This window comes from Cottoperca gobio, chromosome 4 (assembly GCF_900634415.1).
Source record: "Cottoperca gobio chromosome 4, fCotGob3.1, whole genome shotgun sequence".
In the NCBI taxonomy this organism is placed as follows: domain Eukaryota; kingdom Metazoa; phylum Chordata; class Actinopteri; order Perciformes; family Bovichtidae; genus Cottoperca; species Cottoperca gobio.
Genome location: NC_041358.1, coordinates 17,021,453 through 17,043,396, shown reverse-complemented (window position 1 = coordinate 17,043,396; position 21,944 = coordinate 17,021,453). Strand labels below are relative to the sequence as shown.

The following is a 21,944-nucleotide window of genomic DNA, read 5'->3' as shown; positions in this document are numbered from 1 at the left end:
TGGCTTGGCACTGTAAAATATCCTATGACTTGGATGACAGACTTTTCAGACGGAGTAAGGATAAAATATCATAAGCAAGCGTGTATAACTCCGTATGAAAGTATTCCAGATTCAGTTTGATACTGGAGACGTAAAGCTCCAAAATTATAAACAAGTTTGTCAACTCTTAGATAATCTGCACTGGAAACACTTCGCAATTTGTCAAAATTAGACCTTATTTATTAAATATAAAGATTTGAAGTTTCTTTCTGTATGTGCATCACCTCACAAACATTGGTGTGAAATGCAAATGGTTGTACGTGTTTCGTGGATGTTTTCACTGGTTTCTAATTTACCTGAGCCACTCTCAAAATCTTTCCTAAATAAAGCTATTTTTCAATCCATTTGATTAAGTCTTGTGTAGGAACAGTAACAACAAATCATGATTTACTTCGCAACATTTGATTTATTTTGAACAATAGCAAAGTCATCTCACAGAGACTTCTTTGAATTACACAGAATGCAAATAAATATAGGACCATAGTAGAATTAAGGACATAAACAATCGATACAAAATTATTTACAACACTTTGAATAGTGCAAAACCACACAAATACTGCCCTCATTGGGATTCTTGCATAGAGTCCATTCGAGGACAGTGGATGTGTGTGCTGCCCCCTGGTGGGGGATTAGAAGAACTGACAGTACTGTATGTAATAACATGTTGATTTAAACCTTAACTGAACAGAAGAATAAGACTCTTCAAAACAGGATGTAGCTGAAGTTAACCCACTCGCTCCACCTGGTCAAGAACAGCATCCACAAACAGGTTGATGTTAAATCATTGAGATGTGGCGTGGATATGCATCGTTAGGTTAGTTTAAAAAAGGTAATACGAGGGTTGAGGGGAGAAAACAAAAAAAAAAAAGACATTCTGAGAAGCTCAATACAGATATATCAATCAATTATAAATACAAGTCAATCTCAATAAAAAGGAGTATTCTTTCTCAAAGGGACATTTGAGAAAACCCCAAAGCCAAGATGTACAAAATGTGAACCGCATCACGAGCACTAGACTTTGAAATGACAAAAAGGAAACGACGACGACCTAAAGCCACGTGGCAGGTAGTGCCCACCACCCCTGAGTGAAAACAAGTTAAGCACCGTCAGAGACCACAGAACGCCAGCTTTGCCATTTCTTCCCAATCCAAAAAAACACAAAGTCTTGGATTGCGACAGGCACAACACATTTTTATAAAGTGCACTCACTCGATTGAGCAGTTCCTCCTTTCACTCAATTATTTCCCCCTTTGTCTCTCACAATTTCTTCCCCACAAACATCAAAGCTCCATTAAAAAAAAAAAAAAAACAGCACACAAAAAAGATCAATTACATCTTGCCATGCATAATAATTTGTTGCATATTGAAATTTCTTCTTGGGACCACTTTGTTTTGCCGTTGAAAACTTGGACCTCGGAGTGTGGTTGCAAATTCTCCTCTTCGGTTGACAAGAGTGAGAATGCATATACAGTATCAGTCGAGTGTCGGTATTGCAGACACATGCATGAACATTAGAAATACATTATTGGTGCTACTTTAATTAACCTGAAACTTTTAGAAATGCCGGTTTGGGTCTTCAAGAGGCCAGTCGAAGAGGTTTGTTCTTTTAACACAACGTTGTCAGACAGTACACCAACAGACAGATTTTTGAAAATGCACTCTTGAAGACCAAAGTTGTAGAAAAGCCTCACACACACACACACACACTCACACAACCTCGTGTCCTATTGTATTAAATATTTGTGCATTGATGATGCATTCGGAAAAAATGACCTCTGAGCATTGATCATTAAACTGCTTTAAATCATGCCAAAGACGAGGAAAGTAATACTGCAACCATCGCTGATTGGAGAAAGACAGAAAGGATAAAGCCCATCATGAGAGTATCACGCCTCCATGGGCCGATCTGATTTTGAGGTTTCAGCGATTTCAACCCACAGCTGATTAAGATAAGAATCATTTAGAGAGACGTACCCAACAGAATTTATGGACAGATTTGTATATTCCGCTGATAGATGGTAGAAGGGTAAATCATTTTTAAAAAATCATCTCCGTGCACACATGCAAAAGACATGCACTGTGTGCATCTTTGGTTATGCATAGCACTACGTCTCTGGTGTTGAGGTGCAATAACAAGCACTACAGAAGGCTAATGCTGATTGGTATAGCCCTGTTTAGACTGCATGCTCAGGGAGAGGGGTCCGTATGAAGGACAATGATGACACAATTTCACAGACGTGGAACAGTTTCTGTCAGGAAAGTGGCCGTCGACTTGGCTAGCGCGGCACGTTGCCGAGAGCCGCTTGGCTTTGGTTTCAACGACAGACACGCTGCAAACAGGCAGTGTGTGTGTAGGAATTTTGGCTCGGCTCTGTGTGAAGTCGTGGCATGTCCATTTCTTTAGTGCACTAGGAGAAAGTATAGCCCTTCAAGTTAACAAGTTGCCTCTGAAATTGCACAGGTAGGCCATTATTCCTCTAGCCAACAGCACAGGCCATGTTGGAAGCACAGTCTCGAGAACATTTCTCCCGCTGGGTTCTGCTGGAAGAGGTGTGAAATAATCCTCCGACCACGAGGCAACCGATCTCTCCTTCAGTCAGAGTGTTATGTTTCTTGGTACCTGTGAAAAGACGAGGAAACCGGTTTTGAGTGGCATATCAGAAGCAAACTAAACACACACAGCCATGTATGCAACATTTCAGATACTTAAGCCTCAGTACATTCTTGAGGTGAACAGGATGCTTTTAGATTTTATTTACTTTTCAGAGCCTTTAGAAACTAAAGTATTTGTTTGTCATGTGGAGTGTGTGTGTGTATGTATATATACACAATTATTGGACAAAGAAGTCTTTTCCTGTGATCTTAATATGTACACAACACTGACCACCAAGGGGCAGAAATGTGTAATAATGGAGGATCGTCTTAAGGCCAACTTCACCAATTGTGTCTTTAATGGCACAGTGTAGTTGTGAGGCTACTACTACTACTCTATAAAAAAGGTGTTCATGTAGGCTTAAATTCAGAGAAAGACTTCTTACCCGCTCTGTAAAGTGAACTCAGGCAGGGCCCCGAGGGATGTCAGCTGTTCCTCGAGGGCCACAATACGTAAACCAATGTAGCCAGACGACAGCAGCAGCAGCACAACCCTGTAACAAGCAAAACATACGAGTCACACTCACTGTGATAAAAGGTCAATGATGCATTATAGCATGTACACAGTGAACCAACATTTGTATTGTCCTATAAGGACTACATGCCACACTTCATACCAATTAACCAACTGCACTGCCAACATTACAGATTACAACCCTCAAACTGGAGGACTACTTATTGTAAGCAGGCAGGAGTGTGAGGCTTATTAATGGATTAATATATATAGTTTAAGGAACTGCAGTATACTTCTTGTGTTAGCCATCAAAAATAGGTTTGCAAAGATGCATAAAAAGTTGGACAATGCCTTTTATATGATGACATCCAAGCAAGTTTCTGAAATTCCTCAGCCTTTGCTTTAAAAAGTGTGACTTGAAGGAGCAGATTTAGCACATGGGAAGACAAGGCACTGGATAGAAGAAGAAAAAAAGCGAGGGGAAGACATACTGTCGAGAGGAAGTGCTACTCACAGAATCAAGTAAATGAAGAGTAGAGTGTTGAGGGTGCTGGCCTCTCTCTGAACCAGCAGGGACTTGGCCTTTTCTGTCACACTCCAAACCCACGATCCACCTGCACACGGAAAAAGGAAACAATAACGTTAGTACTTCTGCACAGTATGCATGTTTTGGAGATGATTGCGCAGTGTGAGATGCACAAGGAAGCTATGAGAAAACAGAAACAAATATCTCAACATAATGAAAACCATTATGATAATGATGCAAAATTCACTTTTTATTGCAGGACACTAAATTGACGGTCAGTTGGCTACTCTACCAGCCACTCACTTTATTAACTAGTTTTCCAGGACTTAGCTGGAAACTATTGTTATATTGTGTGCGAGTCTCTTACCTGAAACTGACAGTTCCTCTGAGGATGAGCTATCACTCTGCTGCATGTGTAGGCTTCTGAAATCTGGGCCATTCCCATTAGGCACTCCTTTTGAAGAAGGGAAAGAGAAATCAGTGTTCGCCTGCTGTTGGAGTTTGTACGTCAACAAAAATGAGAACGAGGGGATAACGGCACAAACGCAACGTTTTTTTAGTCCATGTCCATAGTCATGGCTGATGTCAGCCGAAGATTACCGTGACTGTCAAAGTGATACATACATAATAATTCCAGGTACAGTTGTTATCTTAACTAGCTTTGATGTTTTGCATGTAAACATGGCGTAAAGGATCCTCACCTCTGTTTGGTCTGTGCAGAGTCTGGTCCCGTAAAGACTGAGTCTCGGCGCCATCCAACAGGTCGAAGCTGTCGTCCAGGCTGGACAGGCTGGAGTTCTGCTGAGAGAAGAGAGCAGGGAACACCATCACAGACCAGTCTATCCTACAATTCAATAACGATGACAATAATGTGAAACATTTGACATTTTTTGCAATATTAAGAAAATGTTGCATACCACAGGTTTGCTCTTATCAAAGCTGTTCTCAGCTGAGGAGAAGACGGGGCTACCGTTCGTGCTGCCGTCCTGTAACACAGACAAGGCTTTTAGATCAAATGTAGCTTCATCAAGCATTTCAGCTTTGAAAAGTAACTTTCATTGTGATAGTCTTATCAGATAGTTCTGTCAAATGGATTTGATAGTCGGCATGCTCCGACTGTCAACATATATATATGAAACTAAATGTTTAGAGCTATGCAGCACTGTTCTAACAGCGGCGTTGGTGCCCTCTTTCTGTTGCAAAACTCAAAAACATTTGACTGAATTTGGGATTCTGTAAAGAGCAAATGTACCATTTGATTTTTAGCATCACATTTTACCATTGCAGAACTTCTGAATATCTAAAAACTATGAAACATTTAATCTGAGCAACTCACCTCTATCTGAGGAGATACTGAACGCAGCAGCTGATAACATGACTCTCTGTTCCGCAGTGACACAAACAGGTACTAAACAATGAAAACAAAGCAGGAATATTAGCCGTCAGCCGAGCCTACAAACCTGAACCGTATAATACACACAGGAAGAGATTAGATTTATTTTAAAAGCAGAGGCTTACATTTGACTTTGAACATCTCGTTATAAAATAGACTGTGTGAAGGTGAGAAACTGACCTTGTCTCCTTCTGTCGTGCGAATCGACAAGGCGTTGGGTACCAGCAAAGCTGTGTTCTGCTTCTTCACGATGTGGATATGGGAAACTGGAATAACTACCTGCAAGAGCCCAAACAGACAACGTTAGGACAAGTGGAACAATGTGCCGAAATACAAGGATTCAAATTGAGATATTACAAACATAAAATGTATTAAGATTAAACAGGAAGGGCGGAGCTGCAGCCTACCTTAGTGTCCTTGAGCAGAACTGAGGAGTAGAAACAGGCATTGGTGTCAGTGACGTACAGTCGACCGTGGTAGGGCACTTCCTTCTGCAGGGCACAGATGTATGCTGGGAGAGGAGAGGAGCACAAACACCTTTTAGTTTTATGTGGTTCATTCATTTAGTCATTCATTCTGTCCGCCCTTTGCGTTAACCTACCGTGTATCAAGTCTTCACTCTTAGGAATGTCTGGAAACAATTTGTGGAATGTCTGGTTGTGCTTTATGAAACTCTAAAAAGGGGGGGGGGGGGGGGGGGGTGGGGGGGGAAGAAAAACAATCAGAACACTTCAAGAGAGCATATTTCAATAAATGCACTGGTCTAGTATGAAGCGCACACACACACACACACACACACACTACCTCAGCAAGTATGATAAACCTTTTCATTAAAGCGTTTAAATGAAAAGTTGTGAACTTACACTTTGCGAGCCAGTGCCCTCCGTCCTCTCAAAGCCTCTGTTGTCAACATCGAATGTTTGCGACCTGCAGAGAGAAAGATCACAGCTGTCATTTAAAAAGGAAGTCTGTGGCTTCAGCAGGTTAATGTGAGGAAATACTGAGACACTACATGACTGCACACTTTAACGCCATATGCATTTCGTCGTATGTTGCAAAACCCCCTCTGACTTTCCAACGAAACCTGCCACAGAAGTTAAATAAGATCATGAGAGTCAGTGATCTATGGCCCCAAATTGTTCAGAAATTATTATTTGTACTTATGTGGCACCAGAAGTGACTAAAGCATCAGAACTTCGATGCCTGATCCTTAAATGGCAACCGACATGAAGTTACTGTGTGGTCCAAAATGAATCTACGGTATGATTTTAACCGAAAATGTAACAAAAAAGGCAAAACAACATCATAACATTGAAGTGTCTGGCAGGATTGCAGTGATCCATTTGCTTCTTTTCTTAGTCTAAAAACTGTATTGCCTGTTAAAAAAAAAAAGTTTTAATTGAATTATTTTCTTTTTCTTGACTGAACTGTGGTTAGTGTTGATGTTCCTCAATCCAAAGTGATACATGTTCAGAGTGGTTGGGTAATCACACTGTCACGCAGGCAGCAGTAGGGATGAACATTGCTCTTCACGCCAACAAATATCACAAATATACCTTACACATTTAAATCATGTGAATCATGTGAGAAGATGTCGGTGTACACCAGCTGTGCAGTCATGAGTGTGTCACGACTGAACACCAGCTGAGAATTACGTCTGGTCTTGTGATAAGTCTTCAGAATAACTCTGAGTCTCCTCTCTATCCAATGTGGGCCGTTTCTGCATTTCAAGACCCAGAAACATTATTTTCCGCGCATCTGATAAGCTATTTTAAAAACAAGTCTAAAAGCAAGACAGTTTTAAACAAAAGTGGTTCGTCATGAATCTGCTAAATGTTTAGCACCACTGCGTGTGCGTGTAAAGGATTACATTCAACAGTACTAAAGACCTTTAAGGCTTTATCTTTTAAATCATTTTAAACGTTGAGTTTTTATCCTCAGGTGCTGCAAACAGCTCATGTAAAAATCCAACTGTACCCCCCCCGTCGTCAGTCCTACCTGACGGCTACTTGTCGGGTGATGGTTTTGTGCTGCTGCTGGATCTCGAGCTCGGCCGCCTCGAGGCTCAAGGCTTTCCTGGCCTCCACCTTCTTGATGCTGCTATTGCTTAAGCTGCTCCTGCTTTTCTTCACTTTGGCTGGCACCACGCCACCGCTGCTCTCTACTGGGTAGCTGCTGGACATGGGAGGAAAGGAAAAAAAGATTTTAAAATAATTTTCATGTGTACATACAACAGGCATATTGAATGCATCTTCCAAGAGATACAGCGAGGACTTTACAAAACACAATCACTTGCAACTTCACCACGAGCCAAAACACCCACGGATAAAACTTCACCTCTGTATAAACATACTTTCAGGAATAGCACACCGACAGCAAGCTAAAAACACTTTAACACAGATGATGAATAGAAGACCTAAATGATGAGAACATATTTAAATAGAAATAGAGGAAGACAGTGTGGGAAATCAAGAGCAGCGACCACCTACATGTTTCTGCGAAGATGCTCGTCACTATCTCCTGTACACTACAGTGTCCTCATCTAGCACCAAAGAACAGCCTGGATAAACACTTCACATTGACTTGGATTGAGTTACTTATATTATATTGTTTAGAGGTCTTAGGAACTAAATAACTGCATTTCAATTCAACCAATAGGCATGATGGAAATGGGTTTATCTTTACGATGTGTTGGGACAGGTCCCACATTTCCATATCAGAAAGTTTTATTGATGCAAGTTGCGTCAGCATGCTGGATGTGGCTGTACAATAACACCTTTACGACAAACCCTCCTGCTCTTAAACTGACTGCAAATATGTAATTTCAATAAAACTGTAGCAAGTCTTGTAAAAAAAGGAAGGTTAAAGCATTTACTACAGCCAATCTGCTCTTCAAAGGCCAAGGCCTGTCACTGACCAGGAAGAAACAAGCTACAACTTCATTAAAGACTACAGAGTCTGCTGAAATCAAAAGACATTAACAATGACTATACATGAAAAGATATGAGGCCACACAAGACTGACGGAGTGAAGCCTCCATCTCGCATAAAAAAAACAAGCAGGTCTTCAACTTAGCAAAACTACTAAAAAGACAAACAACAAAGACTAGCTTACCTTGTAACTTTAAACCGCTTTGATGAACGAAAACTCATATACCTACTGACAGTAGGCATTTCCTTCTCTTATGAAAAAACTCAAAACGCTCTATTATCTCTAAGCTATACTTACTGGCCTCACTCTCCAAAAATAAAGTCAATGAGATAATAAAAAAAATATTCCCAAAAGATTGTTACTCGTTCTCTTTAAGATTTAAATGTGTCGTCCAAGAGTAGTTCTTGTACTAGTTAAGTCAGGGTCCTTTGCCATATCCTGACAGAAAGAAGAAAACCTGTTGCTGTATTGCAATATGAATGTGCTTCTAAGAGGAAGCAACTTTGTGTTGAGAATGGTGTGACACTCCGTAGTGCGTGACGTCAAACTGAGCCACTCCCCCAGAGCCGGACAAGCATATGTGAGAGAGAGAGAGACACACACACACACACACACACACACACGCAGGCAACAACATGTTTTAAAAAATAAAACTATCCAATAAAATCCCAGGTCCATCCCATAAAATCTTCCACAGAAATTTCCAGCATCAAAATCCTGTCTTGTTGGGATTCGTTCTGGTAGGGCAAAGCAGGATAAGAGACGTTATACTTTTTTTTTTTAAGCACTGAGTGAGAAAGTAAAATACTTGTGGGTGCTTAGACGGGCCCAATCTAGGAGTGGTGCATTATTTCCCCCCCTTAGGCAATGAATCATGCCAAGGTGCTAACACAACACAACACAATCTCAAGTCTTCCTTAAATGCACTCAGGGTGTTAAGAACTTCTTTATAAGAAATCTGACATTTGAAGAAAAAAAAAGAAAAACACTTGCTGCTTTCTTTTAGCTCGTCAGTAACCCCTGAACAATGTCACCACCGCATCGCTTGAGTAATTGGAGAAAAGGTCAGAGAAAAGCATGCGCTGCAGCTTTGGGTGGATGCCTACCTGTAATTAGTCTGACTGATTATCCAATTGTGACCAATAAGAGCGGATGTCATACATTATAAAATATAAATACTTATAAACATAAAAAACAGCTAGCAAACTTAGACAAAAGATAACACCCTGAGAACAATTTTAGATAAACAGCACTGAACCATTGACCAGATGCTTGTCTATGTTCAAATATGCTCACCTGACCTATTTGCCCAACAACGGTTTGAATTTCTCAACAACTTCCTCCTTTACTCAGGACTAACCGTCACCATTAACAGGTCAGGTTGAAGCAGGCTTCCTGTAACACTGAGGCAGCCACCAGCACTCCTTTCTTTCAGATGGATGTGCTTTACACTTAAAAAGCACTCGACCTAGGGTTATGGGATGCAATTTTCCCACAGATGCTGAAAGTTTTGCGAATTGAATTTCTCAGTAAAGTGCCTGTATTACTCTGACGACAGACTCCAGACTACGGCCATCTTTACACTTATTAACATGCAGTTTAGGTCAATACACACACAGACAGTCTAGCAGTCAGCCACTTTTATTTCAGAGGCTCTGGGAAATACTGGCACTCTTTACACTGGCAGGTTGTTCGGTTTAGAAAACATGGGCATCGGGTAGAATAAATGCAAGAATTTAATCTAATCTCTAAAAGTGAAACTAGAAGCACATTTTATGCCCAGCCCGTCTCAATAGAGGAAACTGAGTCTATAAAAAAGGTGTTCAAGGACAAAGCCGGGTGAATAGTTGCGTAACAACCAGTGTAATCACCAAAAAGTTACATTGTGGAAATAACACTAATTATAAAATGAACTATGTACTACATAAATGTGATGTTTCTTAATGACCACTTCATATTTACAAAGCAGGAGAAAGCCTACCTAAATGGGTGTGTCATGGCCAGACAGAGGCCTTGACCTCTAACCTACTTCCTTGTTGGAGCAGTGTACCATACAATCTAACACAATCAATGATGGGACTACTTGTATCGCCAGCGTGGCACAATGACACATTTCAAAGCATGCAAAAGGCACATTAAATGATCTGCAGCAGTGGATAGATGAACGATTTGGAAAGATTATTATTAATCAAGTCTAAAGAATAAGATATGTAGGCCTGGACATCTCTGCAGCGCCACAATACTTAAGCTACATCCACACTTAATTCAGACTCGTACTGAAGAGCAGCATTTATGCTTTGTTTGTTTCCAGTTGCTTTGGGAACTTCACAAAAGTTGTACAAAACAAAATGAGCATAGATTTATGAAAGGAAAGGAAAGGCCTCCGTTTTATGTCCAGCTCCCTAGCAGTAGTAGCTTTATAAAATGCAGAATTTAACTGCACAAAAAGCAGCGCACGTAAACAACAAAGTCAATGACGCCTGCAATTCGTTATCCATGTTGCAAGTACAGACCAAACGGCATCATCACATAAAGCTACGTTTTGTGGAATGGAGGTCACTGACAAATGTATCACTCTTTGATCCATTCCTGTATCTGCGTTTGTTCTGACGTTATCCTAAGGGAGCATACAAGACAGAGTCAAGGCGTTCATTGGCTTACGTCCGTGACCGCAGCTATGCTAGCACACTTCCCTGGATTTACAGACGATCAATCGAGAAAGCAATAAATCATTACACCTTTTTCCAGGTAAACGGGCGGTTTGTTTTTTTTGTATTTGCTTCACAGATATGAGACTCACAATCACATGATAGAAGTCCAACAAAAAGTTTGACAAAGTTCCCACATGCTGGTGGAAAGAAACATGTACCTAACCTCAGTCATTTTAAAATAGGGAGAAAACATAGCCAAACAATAATTCTACATTTACTCAACGTTGCTCAAGTCAGCCCTTCCTCATCAGGGACGGTTTTAGAAATACTGGGTAAGATCAGAAACGGGATACGGTTACTCGTCTTACCTTCCCAGATCCTCAGCGCAGCCAGAATCGGCCACAGCAGCTTGTTTGTTCAACAAGCCTTTTCCTCTCTCCATGACCAACAGAGTTCTCCCTCCACAATCTCTATAAGCCACCACTGGTTGAGGCAGCCAAATGAGTATGGCAGTTTGTATCTTTTGCACTTAGACCCTGAGCATTGACGGCCAGATCAAGTGGGTGTAAAGGTCTGTTTTACTGCAATGTTTTAAAGCACCACCGATCTCAACATGAAAATAGCGCCAGAAAAGAAAGAAAACGAGAAAAAAGGGGCTGAAAAGAGTAACAGGACTTAAAGTCTGAAATGCCCTCTCAAGCTTTGTCCTTTCGGAGTCCTTTCTCTGTCTGTGTTGTCGCGGAAACGGCTACAACAGTAGGGGGTAGACGGTGAAAAATGTGGGCGTGAGAGAAACATTGCCAGGTTGTTCTCAGTTTAGAAGGACAAACAACATTAACAATAGCCTGCTCTGAATAACAACAAGGAGATGGCTTTAAAAGTGCCAGTGCATAACAATAGTAGCGCTTACTCTTTGTCGATGGTGTAAATGGAGCCATTACACACAAGAATGTGTGTTTGACTGAAGGGAAAACGGGAGAAAAGCTCAGAATAATATATAATGAGTCAATAGAATAATACAGTATCATTTACATTACTACATTTCATTTAGCCGATACTCTGAGGGTTGTGAATGAAAAGAGGATCTGTTGCATTTACAGTACAGTCGAATGCTGATGTTCAATAGGCTATTTCTATACCTATGATATCACCATCCAGGAAACTCAAGCAGAGAGATAAAGTCCAACTGCACTCGTGACAGTCCTAATTTAGCCCTCATACATCACTCTTTAACGCACCTTTCTCAGCGCCTGCCACGTTTTTAACGGTACACCTCTTGGCGTCTAGCTGCAGGATGAAAGCTGAGGGACGGCTGTGTAATAAATACACTTTGCCATAGTCAAAATGTCACAGGTTTGCTCATTGCTACAGCCATGTTGCCTCTCGAGTCTGACATTGAATCGCCTGCTTGCTCATTAACAGACTACACATTTAGCCCGTGTACCAAAAAAAAAACCAGTCAGTCAATGTTGGATTACAAGATGTCCATTGAAGTAAAAGGTTCAACAGGCCAGCGTTTTATCCTTTAACCCTTTATCTACCCCCGATTGCATAAAGTCACTTCCTAATTCCCTACAGAGATAGTCCACAACATATAGTTTACACAACGGTTATCTTTATTAGCCATTTCAAAGCTGCATAATGCAGACACCTAGTGAGCAGGAAACTTCACAAAAGTCGAATTAATTTCTTAACATATCAGTTCATCCCGGTGACATTTGAGCAGAAAAAGGGGTGAACCAGAGGTCCATTTTTTGTCCCTGCCAGTTAGATAATAATAATAATAATAATAATAAATTGAACATGCACTGCCTATGCACATACTCATGAGCAATTCTACCTTGCACTTGTCACTATCTACAGATAAGACTTGCACAATGCTTGTGAGAAGGGCACTTCTCACGCTAGTCATGTTAATCTACGTGCCTGATAAAGCACTCTTATAAAATATATTAATATACCCTTCCTATCATCAATTGGGCAACTAAATTCAAAACTGGAGAATTAACATGGGCAAATCGTTACCTGACATTTTTGATGGAATGTCTATGCTGAGCTATAAACTTTAGTAAACTGGGTGACCGGCTCTTTTATGTTATAAAACAGGACTGGAAATACTTCTTTACAATGATCACATTTCATTAATAATTTAAAAAGAAAATTACGAGCAAGTTATATAATCTTATAAAAGATGCACACGTTTAAACTCACTGGCCACTAGCTTGCACTCAACTGAAAGCTGACTTCCCCAGCACAGGATATTCCAGCTGGCAAAATAACTCCTGGTGTAGAGTTATGATGCATTCGTTTGCGTTCCCGAGATGAGACATGATCCCAGGAGTCCTGCTGCAGGAATCAGCCACATCAGCTCTTCAATGCTAGTTTCTTATGTCAAAGCTTTCTAACAGGCAACATTACTGGTCTAACAACAGGAGTCCCAGGTTCACAAGCAAGGCTGACAAAGGTTGTACATCCATGTAACCCTGTGAGATTGTCTGAGAATTTGCTGATCTAGATGTTGTGAGAGCACCATCTTCTGGAGAGTTGTGGATAATTGTCGTCATGTGAACAGCTGATTCCTCATCATCCAATCAGAACCAGCTTCTTCCAAACAACAGATTGTTGCAGCTGTGCTTTATTGAGCCAAAGGGGACAGTTAAGATGTCAAAGTTTATGCAAGTTTAATCTTTGATAATCTTGTTTAGTATTCTAGTTTTTTTATTTTATTTGACCTACTTTCAAAACCAGAAACTAACAGAAAAATATTATGGGTTGTCTTTCATTTTCAAATATTGGCAATTATTTGAGATGGACTGAGGCATTATGCGTCTGCATGCTGCATGCATGCTTCATGCATGCTTCAATAGAGCAGTAAGGAAGGGAAGCCAGTGGTCATTGGGAAATAACATGCCGTCTGTGGCGCCCTGCCAGAGCTCAGTCTGCAGGAAGACTGTGTGCATGTGTGCCAAATGGAACAGAGTACGCGTCTGTGTGCTACAGAATAACTGCGTGTGTGTTGGGAGTGAGAAGTCATGTGGCCTTGTGCAGGCAGCATCTCCCTCCAGTTCCTCAGTGCTAACTGGGCAGAGACACAGAGAGGGTCTTTCTTCAAGGCGACGCAGAGTACTTTCAGCGACCAGGCATTTGAGCAGGGGAGAAATAGCATGGTGCGGTGGCGGCTGGAAAAAGTAAAAGTAGGCCACTCTACTGTATACAAAGCGGCATGGGTTTTATCTACAGCAGAAGTGTGTTGATCTCAGCTCCTCAGAACAGCAGGTTGTCTGCGTGAACAGTCATATCCAAAAGTACTACATGTGGCAAAGCCATTTAGAGTCTAAATGAATTCCACAGTCACTTGCAGGCTTGAAAAGCTGGTACAAGCAGTGTATTGCTGTGTATTGCTGAAATTCCACCAATCATTCTAAGAGCTGACGACATTGCATTTCACTGGAGTAGCTGTACCTTGTACGATTTCATGTGAAAAACAACATTGATTGATTTTGGAAATGCATGGGGGGCAAAATGTATGAAAAAAGAGAAACAAAAAGTTAGCGGGTGATTTGACAGAATACCTTGTGTGTCTGAAATTAGACTAACCTATCGCAACTACTTTAAGTGGAATTCACCAGACTATGGAGAGTACAAAAGGTGAAACTGCTACGAAAAATATAGCCTTTTTCTTGGCTCTGTGACATGGGCAAAGGAGTGGTCATTAGCACTAGCATGACAGAGGCAACACATCATTTCAACCGTGACCAGCTGCTAAGAACGCAACCCTTCATTTGGCAATAAACAGTACTGCAGATGTGGTTTTCATCCTCTAACTTGGGCTTTTCCGCTACGCCTGCAGCACATCTCATAATTTAGACCTACACGGTCTTCACTGCCCACAGTGGCGAGGAAGTTGTGTCCTGGGAGCATCTTCCTGGAGCCAACAGAACGCTTTTAAAGCTGCCCCACCCAACCTATTCCAGGCTCCTTAATCTAAACAAGCTTTGCAGCAATAGTTTTTCCCCCTATTGAAACAAGGCTATTCATATTTTTCGCCACAGTGTGAATTGCAAACCTGTATGCAGTGCAAAATGAGCTAGCAAGTAGATATTCAGCGTTAAGGCGTGTGGTTACTCATTTGCTACATTCAAGTACTTGGCTACTCGAGCATTATCATAGGGAATATTTAAGTATATGAAGAACAAACCGACTAGAACATGAAGGGGATTAAATGACTATGGACAGATGTTGTATTTACATGGTCAGACCCTTGGCTCACGGAGGCCCAACACTGTCATATACATGTGTGTGTTGTGGAAACAGATAATCACCCCACATACCATACTACAGACACATCATAGCTATGCTGATAAGCAGCAGGCCAAGGCTGATTAGCAGGGCTCGTGTTCTCCAGCAAATGGCTATCTATGGGGAGGAAAGTGAAAGGCAAAGCTCAGAGGACGAGAAGCACTAACTGAGATACAGGGAGCATTTATATAACACTATGTACCACCTGTGGTCGACTCATGGGAGCTAAAAATAGTCCTTTCTGGGAAAACATAGACTTGCTCGTCCCATGTGTGACAAGTGTGTGTGTGTGTGTTGTGTGTTTGTTTCCCTGGGGGTAACACAATATAAGTGTGTGCATGTTTATAAGAGTCAAATAGGTTGTGCATGCGCCGGTGCAAAGCTGGTCTGCTCCGGGTCTCAAAATGGGCTGGATCACACATGACAGAAGGAGAAAAAGTGACGGCAATCTGACCCACATAGGCCAGTGAATGAAGTCATGCTTTCAGAGCAGGAGGCACAGGCGAGATTAAGAACTTACTAGATCTGGACTTACTTCCCTTTATGCCACTCTACCATGTAATGCTGTTTATTTATGTTGCATGGAATAGATTAGTCTGCCACTAGACTCAAACCACACAAACATAACACCACTTTACAGGGCTGATGTGGGTCAATCATTGTGTTCTTGGAAATGGCCCAATGAAAAAAGAAACAAATGATTATAAATGAAACCCTCAGACTGTACTGTGTCCGTACAAACACTTCACAAAAAGCCTAATATTAAACTAAGCCCATGGAAATACTTCCCAGATAAATGGCCATCATTCTGCAAATAATTATTTACATTTCACTACTAAAAAAGCACTTTACTCAGGGTTATCAAAGTCTGTTATTATCATCATGCATGCTATATCAACTATGTCAGGTGAGTAGGTCACCAACAGCTCAATCAATGACTAATGGTAACGTTAGCAAAGCCGACATAACGTTCGCCTTAACCAGTGGTAAAACCCAGTGTGTATACTAATATTGCAAATATACTCGTAACAGCCAGTCTACTCTACACCTACCAAATGTATTAAAACTGAGATACGAAAATCGTTAAATTTCAGATTATAATGTTTAATTTCAGTGTCAGTGAATGCAATTGATGACACAGTTAGCTAAAAGGTGATGTTAATTTAAATGCCAACACATCTTCAGCCAGGCGGATGGCTAACCTGCTAGCATAGTCTACTCATTGACTGAAAGACGTATTGTCCCCTTACGTACATTTCAGTTAGAAAATCATTCCTAAACCACATTTCATGGTTTCGTGTTAAATAGGAACGTAACCTTATGAGACGTTGTCATCATCAGAGAAATGCTAACCATTAGCATCTACCCTGTTGATGTTGCTAACCGGCAGATAGCGGTTGAGCTAGCCACACACTCCGCTTACCTCTCTTTCATGAAGTGCTTGATTCTGACGATGGCCTTCTCGTCGATCTTCTTGAGGAAGGTTTTCAATCTCTCTCTCTTGTTTTCAAGCATTCTTCCCTCAGCCAGTGGTCGTCGGTTCGTGTAGAAACGACGCTCCACGCCAGACTCCACCGTTCTTGTTCGGCTTCTGCTTTTTTTCTTCTCCTCACTCCATCCACGGCTGATTAAGATAATGAGCCAAAATCGGACCAAGTCAACCGACCAATCAGCGTCGGCAACGACTTGTGAAAAAACGGTCATGTCAGTCTGGTTCTCCAATCAGAACGGGGTAGTTGGCTTTCACCGACCGCCCATTACCTTATATAGTATCCGGGCTGTCCCTTTCTCGAGACCTGTAAAACATGTTGTTATTGTGCCACTCGGGTCTTTTTAATGATTATGAGATGATCATTTCACGTCCTAACAACTTGGACAATACCCATTGTGGTTCAACAATAGTGTTTATTTGCCACATCACACTAGCTTAATCTGGTAACTACTGGTACACGTGGGTGGGGCTGTTTTACATACTGCTTTATATCCACAAACTATAATAAAGCTGAATTGTATTGTGTGACGCCGGGTAAATTTATACCTTAAATATAATGCTACACCATAATATTCATTTTAGTAACATAAAATAGCACTCATGGGTATACAGCTATTGTCAGTTATTTTAGATATTAGGCTTTTAAACCATAAGAAATAGCGATATTCCTTTGAAAAGAGGAGTTGCAGATCAAGTACTGAGTACTGCAAAAGCTGGCAGGACAAATGATGTTAAAAAGTCAAATTACTGCAACCTCATGTATCATAATGAGCCAGGAAACCAATGTCTCTGTTCTTATGAAAGGAAGTGGAGGCCAGTGAATCAGAAGGCTGGTCAATGGCTCAGTTGGTGGCTTTTATTCTAATGCCACAGCATAAAACACTTAATTTCAGCCCAGCATTGTGCAGGCAGCTAAAGTAGGGACTTCTCATATCCCCTCTTACTGGAGAAAAAAGAAACAACTGCAGTCAGCAGACCAAGGCCAGGAGGCCAGAGTTAAATCATCAGCTATGTCACACTATAGTAACACTGGATGACTGTGTGTTACTTGTGAGGGAATATGCTCCAGAAGGGTGTTGTACTTAGACAGGCGTTGTATGTTTTACGATTGGGTTCGTGCTTCCTGCTACATCTATTATTTAATGTGTCCATGAGCAAGTGTAAGGGTTTTCTGTTGCTGAACCTGAACCTTGATCTCCATGTGAGGAGAACTCCCCTGTAAAATATAAAAAATACAAAGCACAGGTCCTGATGGAGTAGGATGTCCTGTTTTGGTAATAGTTTTTACATTAAAAAGTACAACCTTGGCTATCAGGTTTGTTCAATGTTTGTTCTGAATATTATATAAGGAGAGTGACGAAAGGTCCTATTAGTCAATTTAAATAACTGTCCAGAATTTGTCTTGATGCCATTGATACATCACATCATGACAAATCAGCGAAACACACTTCACTCTGATTACATCACAGCTTTCTCAAGAATATGTCACCAATGTATTGATGAAGACCTTGAATACAAAAAAGAAAACCAGTCATTATCAGGTGACTGTTTAGAGAAATGCGCACAAATCTTAGCATTAAAAGCCCTTTTTTTCTGACCAGGAAGCTCAGGCGCCATCACGCCACCAGGAACAGAACAGGCAGTGTATTGCCACATGACACAGCAAACACACCACCCACCCACCCACTCACACAATCTGGCCCACACCAGCCAGGCCCACGGTCTCCCCTTCCATCTCTTCTGCCAGTAAACAAAGCAGATAGAGAGGAAGTATATGATGCAATAAGGGGGTGTAGATGCAGCGTAGGCAATAACAGGATTTTCTGTGTGATTCATCAGTGAGAAAGCTGGATAGATAATTGGTTAAAGTGGGCAACTACGCAAAGAACCAGGACTCACCAGCATCACGATATGCAGGTGGTTTGAGGTCATTTGTTTGGGAATACGAACCACGCATGATATCATGACCTTGAGGCGCTGTTTCGTAGAAAGGCACTGTGTATCAGTGAGATGTGAAATTGACGTGAAATCCACATTCAGCACAGCACACTTTCACTGCTGAATGAAAACTGTTCTTTCAAGTATCCTTAACCCCAAAACAAAAGAAAAAACAATAAAATACAAATAATAATAATAATAAATTGTATTTATAGGAAATAATAAAATAAAATAAACATGTTTATTCATTACTGAAAATGTTTTTTCCCATAAGACCACACATTTTACTAATATTAACAATGTGAGTCATTAAGCCTGAATAATTTTCTCCTGGTCTAGTCAATATTTGTAAATGACACACCATCTGTTCAGAGCCAATGAGCAGAAAGTTACATAAGAAGGGTGTCTTTAACATATGTTTTGCCAACAGGAGAAATATATCTGGAGCTTTCATTGACTAGCTCTTATTACTTTCTCTTGTACTTCTCTGTAATACCTAACCACTGTAAAGTAAAGCTTTGACAGGTTGTGTTGTTATGAATCTTGCATGTTTCATTACTGTTGGCATGTATTACATTATATTACATTACATTTCATTTAGCTGACACTTTTGTCCAAAGCAAATTACAATAAGTGCAAACAATCATGAGGATACCACTCTGAACAGTAAGAATATTGGCAGTACAATAGCTTCAAATAAGCCAAACCAATGTAAGTGCAATTTACAGAAACGATAGAATAATTAAGAATATATATTTTTTATTGGCCGAGGTGCAGTTGAAACAGGTGGGTTATCAGTCTGCAACGGAAGGTGTAAAGACTTTCATGTAAAGTTGTTAAGCTTGTAATATAACATTTCAGTTTTACGTGTATTATCCCTACAGATTATTTACAAAATGTGCAAACAAAGCCTTTGCCTTAACCTGTACTGAATCAGTGGCTGCACATATTGTAAAAAAAGTAGAGATTAAGAGTGAAAACAAGTTTTTAATATTTCAGAAAATGCAGAATAAGGCTTTTAGAGACATCTGTGCGCTAAATCAAGCTTTTGATTTGATTGGTTTGCTTGTGAACAATCAAGATGTTCATATTAAGGTGGGTAGATGTCCTTCTGATTGGGCCCCTTTGGAAATTGTCAAGTGAAATGAAGGTTGTCGCAATACAAATTATTTGTTCTTGTGCTGCCAATTACACATCTTGGGAACCGAGTCGGTCTGTTTTCACTGATGTTTCCCAAGTCATGTCTCTGAGAGAAGAGAACGTGAGATGTCCTTCATTTAAAGGACTGCCTGGTATCTGTTTCAAAAGGTATAATTTGTCAGTGAGATCCTTATTATCAGCTGCTGGTGTAAACACTCCGACCTTGGAAGGCTGGCATCGCCTTGGCCTGGAAAAACGAGGCTATGACGCACAGACATCTGCAGCCATGCACGTTACAGCACAGGTGTGTAGGACTGCTTATGAAGCAGTAAATAAAGGTCCTTAACAGACTGTACCCCTATACTGTACAATAATGGAATGTGCATTTTTGTGTGAATATTATTCTTAAACACAGTAGGCATGTAACAATATATTTTGGATTTCCAAAGAAAGCCTATAGTATGTCAGTATTACTCAGGACAATACATGTATATACAAATAAAATGCAGCACATGTCTGATGGAAATCCTGTTTTATAAAGTAAAGCATTATGTTAAGGCAGCATACATTGGCAAGGATCAGTACAGTCCTGGATCAGTACAGCATCTAATCAGTACAGTCCTGGATCAGTACAGCATCTAATCAGTACAGTCCTGGTGGATCAGTACAGTCGTGGATGAGTACAGTCCTAGATCAGTACAGTAATAGATCAGTATGGTCCTGGTGGAACTGTACAGTCCTGGATCAGTACAGTAATGGATCAGTACAGTCCTGGTGGATCAGTACAGTCCTGGATCAGTACAGTAATGGATCAGTACAGTCCTGGTGGATCAGTACAGTAATGGATCAGTACAGTCCTGGTGGATCAGTAGAGTTCTGGATCAGTACAGTTCTTAATGGATCAGTATGATCCTGATGGATCAGTACTTAATGGATCAGTACAGTCCTGATGGATCAGTATACTAATGGATCAATACAGTCATGGACCAGTACTTAATGGATCAGTACAATCCTGACAAATCAGTACAGTCTTGGCTCAGTACAGTTCTGGATCAGTACAGTCCTCTCAAATCTCTTTTGGTATTCATCCTGAAAGAATCTTTGTCTAAAGGAATCAAAATGCTTACGTCACATTTCCAGATCTGGTAGAGAGATAGATAGCTTGCTGTGTCCTATCATGACAGCATCCTTGGTTTGTACATGAGTAACGCATCACATGGGACAAAGTGTGACGAATAAAATTATGTAGGCCAACAGACCATCATGGCAGAACAAAATAGGGATACGTCTATCAAGGTTTTTCAGTTTTAACAGACTGTTAGTGAAACATCTCTCAGCTGATGTGTGAAAATCCCCTGACCAAGCTAATTAATTAATGAATTATCTGTCTCGAGCCATCTGTCTGAGTGTCAAAATCTAGAGAAAATCTGTCTAACATACGTTATACAGTACCTCAGCACTATTTCCATTATGTGCCAAATGTATATTAAGCATTTTGTTCCGAGTCAAGATACTCCATCACTACTCCAGATGCTCCAGATCATTGTGCACAAGACTTGATTAGGACACCATTGTAAAAAATCTTATTTAAGATATTGAGTGACTTATGTTCTTGGTTTACAAAATAAGATCACTTTTTTAAATTGTATCTTTTATACACATACTGTATATCATAATTTCTAGGACTTCATCTTTTATTATTTATTATTATTTTAAGGGCTTAAAAGCAAGGTTGTAAACTGATATTTAAAAACTTTACCAGAAACACCAAATAAGCTACCTATATTAATTAAACATCCATTTAGAGGCTGTAACTGTTATCTTCCGTATCTGTGGGCTGTCTGTGGGGTGAAAAAGGTCAGTGCATCACCAAGGATTCACCCCAGCAACAGCCAATTTCATTTAACGAGGCCAGCGAAGGGGGGAGCACCTTACTCCCTACCCAATGATATCATCTTACCTGTAACACTGGGACATTGTCTGTGGCCATCTGCAACTGTCCTCTTTGGAAATAGTTTGCAGATATGTTGGGCATTTTCACACTTCAGAGGGATATTCACAAATTCAGGGTCATGTATGTCTTGCACCCAGACTGATATGGAGGATTAGAGTTTGAAGAAACCTTTACTTGATGTGTTTTGTTTGTGTTCTCTTTGCGTAAGCTGCCAGAGGCTCAGGTGTAACACATACAGTCCTCAACTCAAAGGGTGTTGGGTTTCTACCCAGCAGGGTCTGGCTGGCCTCTACCAGCTATTGTTACCAGGCTACTCTCATCACTAATTCATCTGTGCTCTTCACCCTAAAGCTCTGGTGGCTTTTTGGTTGGGTGGTTGGTCAGCTAAGCGGGGGGAAGGACAGAGTTTCTTTCTTTGCCAGAGCAGTGCACCACCTGGGCTCCCTGAGGAGGATCATACCTGAGCTGGGGCCCG

The 21,944-nt window shown here is 40.7% G+C and overlaps 1 protein-coding gene across 5 annotated transcripts; it reads right to left on the bottom strand.

Moving 5' to 3' along the window:
- Positions 1-425: 425 nt before the first annotated feature.
- Positions 426-16,568, bottom strand: LOC115007191 (GRAM domain-containing protein 2B). Of its 5 annotated transcripts, none has more exons than XM_029429936.1 (13): positions 16,369-16,568; positions 7,063-7,239; positions 5,928-5,991; positions 5,666-5,738; positions 5,472-5,575; positions 5,245-5,343; positions 5,008-5,079; positions 4,589-4,657; positions 4,373-4,472; positions 4,039-4,125; positions 3,660-3,759; positions 3,078-3,185; positions 426-2,659 (listed from the first exon to the last, which is right to left on the bottom strand). In XM_029429936.1, the coding sequence occupies exons 1-13, from the start codon at positions 16,458-16,460 to the stop codon at positions 2,644-2,646; spliced, it is 1,161 nt and encodes a 386-aa protein (XP_029285796.1). In that variant the 5' UTR covers positions 16,461-16,568; the 3' UTR covers positions 426-2,643. The 5 variants fall into 5 exon arrangements, with proteins under 5 accessions (XP_029285796.1, XP_029285797.1, XP_029285798.1 ...); XM_029429937.1 differs by having other exon boundaries at positions 4,373-4,469; XM_029429938.1 differs by having other exon boundaries at positions 7,063-7,236.
- Positions 16,569-21,944: the final 5,376 nt, after the last annotated feature.

Excerpts from the sequence above, each read along its gene's own strand:
- LOC115007191 (XM_029429936.1), bottom strand. The coding sequence starts at position 16,460 with ATGCTTGAAAACAAGAGAGAGAGATTGAAAACCTTCCTCAAGAAGATC. Across the intron at positions 5,992-7,062 it reads ACCCGACAAGTAGCCGTCAG|GTCGCAAACATTCGATGTTG; the intron begins GTAGGACTGACG and ends TTCTCTCTGCAG. Across the intron at positions 5,080-5,244 it reads GCACGACAGAAGGAGACAAG|TACCTGTTTGTGTCACTGCG; the intron begins GTCAGTTTCTCA and ends TTCATTGTTTAG.